The sequence below is a fragment of the Electrophorus electricus genome, chromosome 10, assembly GCF_013358815.1.
Source record: "Electrophorus electricus isolate fEleEle1 chromosome 10, fEleEle1.pri, whole genome shotgun sequence".
NCBI lineage: Eukaryota > Metazoa > Chordata > Actinopteri > Gymnotiformes > Gymnotidae > Electrophorus > Electrophorus electricus.
In genome coordinates, this window is record NC_049544.1 from 21,847,596 (window position 1) to 21,859,341 (window position 11,746).

An 11,746-nucleotide genomic window follows, 5' to 3' on the forward strand; every position below is an offset into this window, starting at 1 on the left:
CCATCTAATGCTGACCACATCAGACCGATGACCCACCAACTAATCACCGCTGACAATGCCCTGTGGGATATCCCGCACCCTGGACAGGCTTTGATATGTGAGCTGCCAGGTTGGTGCGTGGGAGTAGAGGGGTTTTTTTTTTGTTGTTTTTTGCCTGTCCCTAAAACCCTCACAAGTGTTTCAAGAGGGATCCCCTCCACGAAGCGGCAATTGACCCGAGCGTCCTGACGAGCATCCTGACAAAGCTGTCCTTCCACCCAGCAGGCAGTGGGTTAGACATCGGGAGAGAGTGCTGCTTTAAACACCCGCAGATCCTGTTGTATCTACGCAAGGTCGTTTTTGCGACACTGTCGCTGTCTCCCTCCACCAAAGATTTATATGTTTTCTGCTGTGTGTTTGGAGAGCTATGCTAAATGAGAGCCCAAAACCACAGCTACGCATCGTAAGTGTCCCAGGAGTCACGGGGAGTGTTGTGACATTTCAGTTAAATCAGTCCTGTATGGGAGCAGCAGCAGGCATGGAGCCAACTTTTATCTGAAGCACACAAGAGTGGATTAGGGGAATAAATGAAATTGTAGAGAAATAACTGTAAATGATATGTCAGCTTATGAAAACCCTTGACCTAAAATGTACAGTACATGAATAAGGACCTTCTAACTGGTGCATGGGTACACCTGCAGTTTTCTGTGACTACAGATATAAATGCAGAACTTTCTAATTAATTTATATCTGCAGTCTTGTGTAATTATTCCATGGGTATAAGTGCAGTCTGTGCTGAAGCAAAGTTGCTGGCCATCAGAGTGTCCTGCTAGTGAGGTGTGCCTATAGCGGAGCTGTCCCGCAGGCAAGGTGTGTTTATTGCAGAGTGTCCTGTTGTTGACGTGCTTATAGTGGAGTGTCCCACTGCTGAGGTGTGGTTATAGTAGAGTGTCCCATCAGTAAGGTGTGGTTATAGTGGAGTGTCCTGTCGGTAAGGTGTGGTTATAACAGAGTGTCCTGTCGGTTAGGTGTGTTTATAGCGGAATGTCCAATCGGTAAGATGTGTTTATAGCAGTGTGTCCCATCAATGAGGTGTGTTTATAACGGAGTGTCCCGTTGGTAAGGTGTGCTTATAGAAGAGAGTCCTGTTGGTAAGGTGTGTTTAAGTGGAGTGTCCCATTGGTGAGGTGTGGTTATAGCAGAGTGTCCCGCTAGTGAGGTGTGTTTATAGCAGAGTGTCCCGTTGGTAAGGTGTGCTTATAGAAGAGTGTCCTGTTGGTAAGGTGTGTTTAAGTGGAGTGTCCCATTGTTGAGGTGTGGTTATAGCAGAGTGTCCCGCTAGTGAGGTGTGTTTATAGCAGAGTGTCCCGTTGGTAAGGTGTGCTTATAGAAGAGTGTCCTGTCGGTAAGGTATGGTTATAACAAGGTGAAAACGTCCCATGCTCCCAGCTGTCGGCCCCATCCAGGCATCTGCAACAAGCTGCTTTTACCACAATGAAAATTCCTGCTTTCTGTAACAGGGCGTGGCTGTGGCATTCCTAGCTGGAATTCCTCCTCCCGGTCTTGAGCGGAATGTCGAGCTATGTACTGGGTAGTTGGGGGTGGTGCGGGGCTAGGGGGTTGAGGGGCTGGCGTGTTTGCGGTTGCTGAGCTTGTGGGGACCTAACGGTGCTTGCAGATGGTTTGTTGATAACCGCATCCCCAGGACATGGCTGGAAACAGCTAAGATTTCAGCAAATATAATTTGTTAATCTGCTTTAGGCGAGAGGGACATACCAGGGATTTTTAACCTCACATCAACTTTGCCTCGGCAGAAACAAACAACAACAAAAAAAAACAGGTTACAAACTGTGTGGCCCTGCTCTGTGTTAGTGAAAAGCCCCCTATCTGACACCCACACCCAGCAGGATTGGGTCGTGGAGTTTGCCGGAGCACCACAGAACACCAGATTGAGTGTCGAAGTGTGCTATTGCTATATGTCACTTGATTTACTGCAAAGCAGCTATATGTTTCGCAGTGCCATCGATCATCATTCTTAAATTATTTCAAACTAGTATATTCTTGAAAAGTGAGATTGTTCACCCAGAAGTTGATTTTAAAGTCTTGCTTCTCTCTGCTGAATGTCAGAATCAGAATAGATTGCTACAATTTATTTCTAAACTTGAATTGTGCTGATAATCTTTATTACTAATTTCACTGGAAACTTAAACAGAAACACAGGACATGTTACACGTAATACTCAATATTGAATCAGACGAACCAAAACTCAGGACCGGGGGAAAGTCCTTCTGTCACTACAAGCAAGCTGCAAAGTCTTTGAATGTGTTCCCGTGGCTGCTGTTACTGTGTCTGACCACTGCCGTTTGCAGATTTGTGGCCTGGTAGTCACGACCCTTAGGGGAGCATGACAAGTAAGAGCAGGCGACGTGTCCCGGTTCCCTTTAATAGCATTAGGGTTTGAAACCGTAAGATCAGTAATCGGGGGACGGGTGGGACGCTCACTCCTGCTTTGATCTCCTTGCTTTTGGGTGTTTAAAGTTGATAGACTGTTTGAATGGCATTCTGCAGTTTCATTTATGCTACATGGGTTTGCTACCATCAGAGGACACGTCTCCACCTGCACTTGAGAGAGAGCTGCACTTGGAGAACACACAGCTGTAGAACACAGGGGTAGAGCCACACTTGTAGGACACAGGGGTGGAACCACAACTGGAGCACACAGGGGTAGAAATTTAACAAATTGTGCATGCACACGCATATGTGTGTGTGTGTGTGTGTGTGTGTCTGTGTGTGTGTGTGTGTGTGTGTGTGTGTGTGTGTGTGTGTGTGTGTGTGTGTGTGTGTGTGTGTGTGCGTGCGTGTGTGTAAGTGATTTTACTTACTGCTGTGGTATATAGCTGCAGTTTGGAGTTGAGAAAAAAAAGTTTCAGATGCAACTGACACCTGAAACATTGCCCACACTGACACACATATTTAGGTCAGCACTGACACTTGAAATATATTTAGGCCAAATCAGTACTTAGCTAAACTGGGGTTTGTGTGTAAATGATTGTGGGATGGCGGAAGCACACGATCTTGCTCTGGGGCACGTTCGCCAGTGAAGCCCACTCGCAATCATTTATTTCTCTGTCTACGTGCGTACGTGTGAGTCCATGGCGCATGCGGGAGGCACAAAATAATTGCTCTCGCGTAGGAAAGTTGTGCCGCATACGCGTTTTGGAAAGAGCATTTTTGTAGTCGCAGTAATTACAACGTTTGGGGCAAAAAAAGAAAAAGTCGAGAGCAGGGCGAAACTTAGCAGAAGAAGTCTCCCGGCGGTGCTCCTGCGCCTGGTCCCCGTAGGAGAAAGTGATAATGAGACTTAAACAAGCTCCATAAATCTGTTAGGTGTGAACACACTTTATTGCCCGGAGATTACACGTGCCATTGTTTGACAAGGGTCAACCGTCAACCCATTAGGAATTTATTTCCTACTCTGACTGGAGGGGGTAATGTGATATTTCAGCCTCAGTAAAGGCATAGAAATTGTAAAAGTGAAACTAATTAAAAAAAAAATCGGGTGGCTACAAATGTTGATGAACATCGGTTCATCAACATTTCTCAGTACTTCACGCTGAATTAACAGCTGCGTTAGATCTTTAGGATATAACGTTCCTGGAGCTTTAGGACTTGGTAACTTTTTTTTTTTGTTCTTCTACCATCTCTCGGGCTTTAACGCGTCTTTTTCCAACGTCTCTGTCATCCCCGTTTTGAGGCATTTTCAGTGTTATATCTGCAGCATCTCGCGGCCCGGCGCGTTTCCACCAGGTTATCACCACTGCCACGCGCCCTTCTTTCTGATGTTTTCCGCCGATTGCCATCGGCGCCCTCGGATAGTTGGAGCAGATCCTCGTGCAGCAATATCCACTCTCGGCCATCTGGTGCAGATCGAAATCGCCGACTTCATCTTAGCCGTTAAGTATTAAATCTACAATATCCTTTCAAGACCGCGACTTCGGTGAGGGTGATTTAGAGGCGCTCACACAGCGACCCCACACCAGCGAGTCCACTCCTGGAGTTGGAGGAGTGCGCGCGGTCACATGCATTGGGGACGTCCCTACGCGACGAAATTGTTCTTGTTGTTGTTGGTTTGTTTGTTTGTTTGTTTGTTTGTTTGTTTTTGTTACAGAGGAACAGCCCTAAGTGAGCATGCATCGAATATCTTATGTTAATGAATTCAAAGTATATTTGTTTAGCAAACATTTGTTTTTAATTGGTCAGCTTTATTTAAAAAAAAAAAAGGCGTGAGTTTGGCCTCAAAAAAATAAATGATATTTTTAAGCAGAATGTTTAGAAAATGAAACGACGATTGCAGGAAAGTGTCTTAGAGAAATGGCTGCAATGACATTCACCCGTTTTCGTTTTCGTACCAGGTGCTGAGCGTCTGTTTCGTTGTGGTATTTTCCTGTCTGTTATTAAGCGGTGAGAGACGCAGCGTGGACGCGACTGATAGTATAAAGATGTGATTGGATTAGGTAAGACTACCGCGCTCTGAACTGCTCCAGCGCGCACACACAGCGCGTTAGCCGTTGGACCACAGATGATGCCTCGGCGTTCTTTTACTTTGTCTTTTTTTTTCTCTTTCTCTCCAGCTTTTCGGTTTCCAACTGAATAACTCTGGTATGCATATTAATGGACTGGTCCGGTTATAAACGGCATATCTGGTTCAGTAACAATAGAACACAAACACTCCCACCCTTTCTCCGTGTGCACGCGCTTGTAAGTGCCTCTGGGTTTGGAGTTTGTGTGTGTGTGTGTGTGTGTGTGTGTGTGAGTGTGAGTGTGCGTGTGTGCGTGTGTGCGTGTGTGTGTGTGTGTGTATGTGTGTGTGTGTTACAGAGTAAGAAATATTTCTCCTCATCGACAATTGTAAAATTGCAAGGTTATAACACTTATACAGAAGGTTATAACACATTTTTTACTGAGATCCTTTAAAGCCAAATGTACCTGCTCTTAAAAGCAATAAATATGACCGCAATATTATAGTCATTATATATTATAATATTAGACATTATATTAGACATTAGAGCAGCAAAAATAACTAGTAATACATTCATTGTTAAATACATATTAAATACATCTATAAAATTCATTGAAAGTTTATGTTTTAAATTTTTGCTTTGTTTTATACCAACTACACCTAAACAAAAAAATATCAAACTTTGACATGTTGTCATTTACCCCTAATTCTTCGAATAAACAATATTTTGTCTAATTTAGAGTCAAAATCGAATTCAAGGTTTTATGTAGACTACAATTTAAAATTCATCAAATGTGGATTTTTCTTTTGTAGTTTGCATAAATATTATCTTAAAACGCTCAAACTGGAATAAAAAAAAAACAGTTGTTATTTCATCAGCAGTACCTCGTGAAGACCTACGTCGGCGTCACTGTTGAATAAATGTCACTGCTGAATAAATGTTAATAACAATTAATAACAGTTCAAATAAGTTCCAAACTGCTATCGGGTGTATGTTTTTCCGACGCTGGGCATCTGTAAAATCGTGTAGACAGGTTGTCACACTACAGTGAACGGAGTCTAATGCTAAACATTTAACATACAATGCTCCAAACGGGGGAAACGTGGCCACAGCCAATGCATAAGCACGTGCGCCAGCAAGGAGGAGCTTGCAGCTCAAGTGGGACGCCAATCAAAGCATCAACTTCAAATTGTATCTGAGAGATCAGCCCAGGACCTAGGGGCAGCGACATCAGTTGGAGCTCAATTGTTGATCTGATCACATCCGACGGACTTGCTGCGAAAGAAAAGCTGAGGTTTAACGACGGGTTGAACCGCACTCACCTCGGTTCTGCTGCGCGAAAGAGAGCACTTTCACTTTGACTTCTTGGTGTGTGTGTGTGCGTGTGTGTGTGTGTTTTTGGGGGGGCTTTTCGTTTTCGGCTCGGTTTTGTCTTCGGCGTGGCGAAGGAGATGTCTTTCCCCCAGCTGGGTTACCCACAGTATTTAAGTGCCTCCCAAGCGGTGTACGGAGGTGATCGCCCGGGAGTACTGACTCCGTCTTCTCGCGGAGGAAACGGCGAAATAGGTGGTAGTCCCTCCGCCGCGGCTGCTGCGGTAACCTCGGTGCTCGGCATGTACGCGAACCCCTACGCGCCGCACAACTACAGCGCGTTTCTGCCTTACGCCAGCGCTGACTTGACTCTGTTTTCTCAAATGGTGAGTAAATTTGTTTCGCTTAATTTTCTGAATTGTGCGAATGAAAATGCACAGGCGGGCTGTTTTGGGGCGTTTCTTGCCTTTTGTCAGAACGTTACATGAATGTTACTGTGACACCCTCTTCGGGAAAGGTCAGCTGGGTAAGTTAAGACAGCAAAGAGCTAAGGCTTGCTGCAGGTTCACGCGCTTCACATTTCAACACTGACTTTGTGATATTTGTCGAAATCGAACCTTGTGGAGTTGTTTAATTCAGTTTGAGAAAAAAATATATTTGTTTGGAGTGCCATTTGTATATATCTGGGTAACTTCAATGGGGTTGAGTGGGACAACGAATAAGAATAAATGTTTTGTTCTGTTGTCAAGGGGAAAGGTTTCCAGAGGTCATACGATTACGTTAGCTTTTCTGTCAATTTATTTAACGATCTATCTTTAACTACAACGTGGCGGTTTCTCCTAAGCAAATAAACAACAACAACAACAACAACAAAAGCCGCAGCTGGTTTGCAATCGTCCATGTGTCTGTGTGGCATTTTTTTAGAAATGCGATTTATCGTAACCTAATCATCCAGCAGCTCCATATGGTTCACTTTAAAATAACAAAATGTTTGAAATTCATTAACACCAGTAAAAGCTTTAAAAGAAAGCGAATTAAATATGGATATGACCGAACCAGTGAAGCAACACTAAAAGCTTTAGAAGAAAGCGAATTAAACATGGATATGACCGAACCAGTGAAATAACCCTGAAAGCTTTTAGAAGAAAGTTGGACAATCCGGACATTTAAAATTAATGTTATTAGAGACGGTTTAATTAATGTTTCCCTATACATTTGTCCCGTTGTAAAAAAAAAAAAAATCGATTAAAGAGAGATGAGCATATTTTTCTGTAAGCTATATTCTAACTGAATGAGCGCGCGTTGTAATGTATAATATCAGTTCGTTTAAAAAGTTTTAAACAAAGGCCTACTAACAACTATGGTCTCATTGCTTGATTTTAAGGCCTATAGCTTCGATGCTTAGTCCGAGAGAAAGTGTATGAGTGTGCTAATGTATTTTATGCACCTGCAAGTTGTATATTTTAATAGTATTTTTGTTTGTTTGTTGATGGTTTGCTTGCATGGGATATATGGCCTACGATTGTTTTTGTGTTATTAGCGTTGAGAGGGTCCAAAGATCCTCAGATCGGTCAACATCTACTGCGTCCCCGCGTTTTCTATAAGTTCATTAGTGAGAGTCTTGAGGCAAATAGCGAGACGACGTGGTCGAAATTTTGCTTAAAGCAGTTAACGAAGAAAATGGAAGGTCGGTTACTGACAGCGTGTCGAGCTCAAAGTTTATTCGCAGACCTATGGCGAAGCTGTGTCAAACATCGCTTGCATAATCTTCGCGATGTCCTGACCGTATATCTCATTCTATTTCAGGGCTCCCAGTACGACCTAAAAGACAGCCCCGGTGTGCATCCCGCTAGCTTCGCGGCGCACACGTCGCCTGCCTTCTACCCTTACGGGCAGTTCCAGTACGGAGATCCTGCCAGACCTAAAAACGCCACAAGGGAGAGTACCAGCACGCTCAAGGCATGGCTCAACGAGCACAGGAAGAACCCCTATCCCACCAAAGGCGAGAAGATCATGCTGGCCATCATCACTAAAATGACCCTCACGCAGGTGTCCACCTGGTTCGCCAACGCCAGGAGAAGGCTCAAGAAGGAAAATAAGGTTACCTGGGGCGCGAGGAGCAAAGACGACGAAGACGGCAACATATTCGGCAGCGATAACGAGGGCGACGCGGAGAAGAACGAAGATGAGGAGGAAATTGATTTAGAGAGTATAGATATCGACAAGATTGACGACAACGACGGAGATCAAAGCAACGAGGAAGACGAGGAGAAGGCCGAGAGCAGGGAGCTCCACGGCCTGGAGAAAAGGCGTGCCTTGGCGCTCCAAGCGCACGAGGTCTTGGACAAATCAAAGAGTGCCATTTCTGTCAGCAAGGAGCAATCTGACGGAAACAACAACACTAGGGTTTTGTCCCCAGGTGGACAAGGAAGTTTTCAACTGCCAGTCAGCAGTAAGCCCAAAATATGGTCGTTAGCAGAGACTGCCACCAGTCCCGACAGCTCGCAGAAACCCACGTCACCTTGTGGTCCTGCCAGTCACGCTGCGGCCCAGATCCAGCATCCGGCTTTCCTTTCTAGCCACGGACTATACACGTGCCAGATTGGAAAGTTCCACAACTGGACAAACGGCGCTTTCCTGGGCCAGAATTCCCTGCTGAACGTCAGGTCTTTTCTGGGAGTAAATCCACATCATCCTAATAGCCATCTACACACACAGCAGCCGCCGACCTCGGTGGCTGTGTCGTCGGTGGCTGGACTGAATAGCGAAAAAACCCCAGAGGACCTCAGTCCAAAACACATAGGTGTGTACTAAATGGTATCGGCTGTGAAGCGTGCATTCATCATTTCAGACATTACATTTATTATTATTGTTGTTGTTGTTGTTTTATTTTTATTATTATTACTATTTATTGACGGGTTAAAACATTTGTAGTCAACAATAAAAAATATTTGCAAGAAATTTCATCTGAGCTCACGAGGAAATGTATTATCTTATTCATTTTAGCTCAGGTTTTTTATGATAACGGAATTTCTTTTTTTTTCTGCTTAGATCGGGGAAATGTCCTTAGAAACGAGTCACCAACACAACCACTGAAGTCATCGTTTCGCCCACTTCATGACAGGTAAATACAAAATAATTCTGAAGTTCATTTGTAGACGTATTATTATTATTATTATTATTATTATTATTATTATTATTATTATTATTATTATTATTATTATTATTATTATTATTATTATTGTGGTTGTTGTTGTTGTTGTGGTTATATATTGGTTAGAAGACTAGCGGCATTTGCTGTGGTTTACTATTGATATGGGCCTACATCTATATATACGGTTTCCTAATAGAATAAAATATAGGCCAATGCAAATAGTAAAAAAAAAAAAAAAAAAAAAACAACAAAAAAGAACAACGTATTTTTAACAATAGCATTATTATTATTATTATTATTATTATTATTATTATTATTATTATTATAGTATCACTTTATTGTTACATTGGTTATATATTGTTATTGTATATTGTTATATGTGCAGAGGATCAGTCGCGTATTTTGCGCGTCGGCTCAGCTCTCGACATAACTCCAGCTCTATTATCTGAATGACTCATAGGATGAAGCTATTTCTTCGAGGACAGATAGAGAAAAATCGGCGCTTAGTGGTTATAAAAAATAGTTGCGCTTTTCCAGTGACAAAAGACCTCGAACCCTCCCCCCCTAAATACTCCCCACTCTCTCAGGAGAGTAACTACTTATCAAGTCACCAAGTAAAACGCGGCATGTCTGTGCTGTGTGCCTTTACTAAAGACCCATGGGAGCCCCGAACCCCGGGGGAGCAGTCTCGCGGAGAGGACCCCCTTTAACTGCCGCGATTTTCAACAGGGCCCATTGCTTCCCCTCTGCTACTGCTTATTGGGCCATGATAGTTACTTCAGTTAGTAATGCTCTTCCAAATTAATCATATTTTTAAACAGGGTCCAACACTGACAGCTCAAACTGAATTTAGCCTAGGCTTCAGTAGACACTGAGTTACGTGGGGGGGGGGGGATCCGAGTTGGTTAATTTAGTGTTTATTTCTAACTTTAGAGTAGTTAGTTTTCGCTATTCGAAAAAAAGACCACATCACGAATGTCTCTCTCTCTCTCTCTCTCTCTCTCTCTCTCTTTCTCTCTAGTCCCAGAAATCAGCAGGAACCCACGCAGCGTGTGCTAACGGCTCTGTCCTCCGCTTGATCAAGACATCTGCCCGGGAAAAGACTGACCGCACTCATAATATGACAATAAAATGTCCGTTCAGCGTTCAAAATGAACCTGGTCTGTTTGAGAGCCGGTGGATGGCTATTGTTGTACATAATACCACCCGTGATAGCGCTTCCGTTACCCTGGGGCTTTTGGTAGGCATACATCGTCTTTGCGTGTTGGTGTTTTCTTTCTCCCTCTCTCTGTAAATACAGTGACTCAAATTTGTAAATAGTGACTTGACGGAGTTTGTCCAGATCATATATTTTGTCTAATAAACTAAAGAAATTATAGAGCAATTCAAAGCTTCTTTACATTATGTGGTTTGTCTGGCTGCTGGATATTATCTGATTATTATTATTATTATTATTATTATTATTATTATTATTATTATTATTATTATTATTATTATTGTCGTTGTTATTGTTATTATACGTGTTAATAATAATAATATTAATGATGATGATGATGATGATGATGATGATGAAGATGATGATGATGACAGATCGAGAGCCCTTTGACTGTCTTGGTGATATTAATGCATCTGATCATGTTTGATGTTGTTTGGCCGTATTGTGCACGGGCTAGTGTCAAATTTTAATTGTATTCAACTTTCCCCTGTTAAATGGGGGTGGCGCGAAAATGCATTGAGGTGCTAATAAGTGACCAGATGGTTGTTGGCGACAGAAAATGGATGGTAGCAGCTGGGAACGTCATTAAGCAATAATGTGGGAACGCCCTGTCCAAACAAAATCAAATGGTTAAAATCTAATCTGTCAGAAAGAAAACTCGATTCGATAATAAATTATTAATTTGCTGAGGTGAGCCCTCAAATGCTATTCTGTGGAGAGGCGTATGCGTTCTAGGGCCTGTGTGGTCGTCATCAACATGAGACAGAATATTCAAGACTCTTGACCTCGCATTGCAATAATAATCATATTTATTCAGAAATATAATTACTTCCGAAATAAAATGCTCTAATAATGTTACAGTTATTTGCTTGTGACGATATGTAAGAACGTTATCCAAAGAAGTGCAAAAAATAATTTGTGAATTGCTGTTTATCGTGCAAGAAAGGTGGACAAGAAAGTATAATCTAGTGTAAAACTCATGTTGTACCACGTTTTAATTACCACGTATTAATTATTAGTTTTTATTTATTGATATGAGTTACAGAGAAAAAAATAAGACAATCCGGCCTGAGTTAAACATTTTGTAATGATTTTGAGCTTCATTTGACATTTTACCCACTGACAAAGCGCCGAAGTCCGTGAGTCCTCGAGCTGCTGCCAAACTAAAAGATTGCAGCGCCCTCTATAGGCGAATCCGTTGTCCTCATCTGGTTATGCAAGACAAGGGGACGGTCGGAACAGCCAGTCATCTTTGTCCAAGGCTTTTAAAAACCCTTAGACCAGGGCGTGGGTCTGCGCTTACTAATTGTTCAGCTTGCAATTGTGTCAAAGGAATTTTTGTGCGCGCATCAGCCATTACAAAGTGTCACAAATGACCGGCGAGAAGCGCGCGCCTGTGCGCGTGGCCCTCGGCAAGTCAAAACACCAGCGCTTATTTAACCTGCAAGTTATATTGACAGTTATTGCACCCTTGCACGTGTTAAATAAACACTGCTAAGTTTAGGGGATTTGTGTTCGCTGAATTTAATGTAGCCTAAAAGGAGGCCAAACTTTAGTAAAATCAAG

The 11,746-nt window shown here is 42.8% G+C and overlaps 1 protein-coding gene across 1 annotated transcript; it reads left to right on the forward strand.

Moving 5' to 3' along the window:
* Nucleotides 1–5,713: 5,713 nt before the first annotated feature.
* On the forward strand, nucleotides 5,714–10,354 carry irx1a (iroquois homeobox 1a). The gene is made up of 4 exons (XM_027003069.2): nucleotides 5,714–6,196; nucleotides 7,617–8,613; nucleotides 8,862–8,934; nucleotides 9,986–10,354. Exons 1-4 carry the CDS (start codon nucleotides 5,951–5,953, stop codon nucleotides 10,041–10,043), a joined length of 1,374 nt encoding a protein of 457 aa, XP_026858870.1. The 5' UTR covers nucleotides 5,714–5,950; the 3' UTR covers nucleotides 10,044–10,354.
* Nucleotides 10,355–11,746: the final 1,392 nt, after the last annotated feature.

Excerpts from the sequence above, each read along its gene's own strand:
- irx1a (XM_027003069.2), top strand. The coding sequence starts at position 5,951 with ATGTCTTTCCCCCAGCTGGGTTACCCACAGTATTTAAGTGCCTCCCAA. Across the intron at positions 6,197-7,616 it reads TGACTCTGTTTTCTCAAATG|GGCTCCCAGTACGACCTAAA; the intron begins GTGAGTAAATTT and ends ATTCTATTTCAG. Across the intron at positions 8,935-9,985 it reads TTTCGCCCACTTCATGACAG|TCCCAGAAATCAGCAGGAAC; the intron begins GTAAATACAAAA and ends CTTTCTCTCTAG.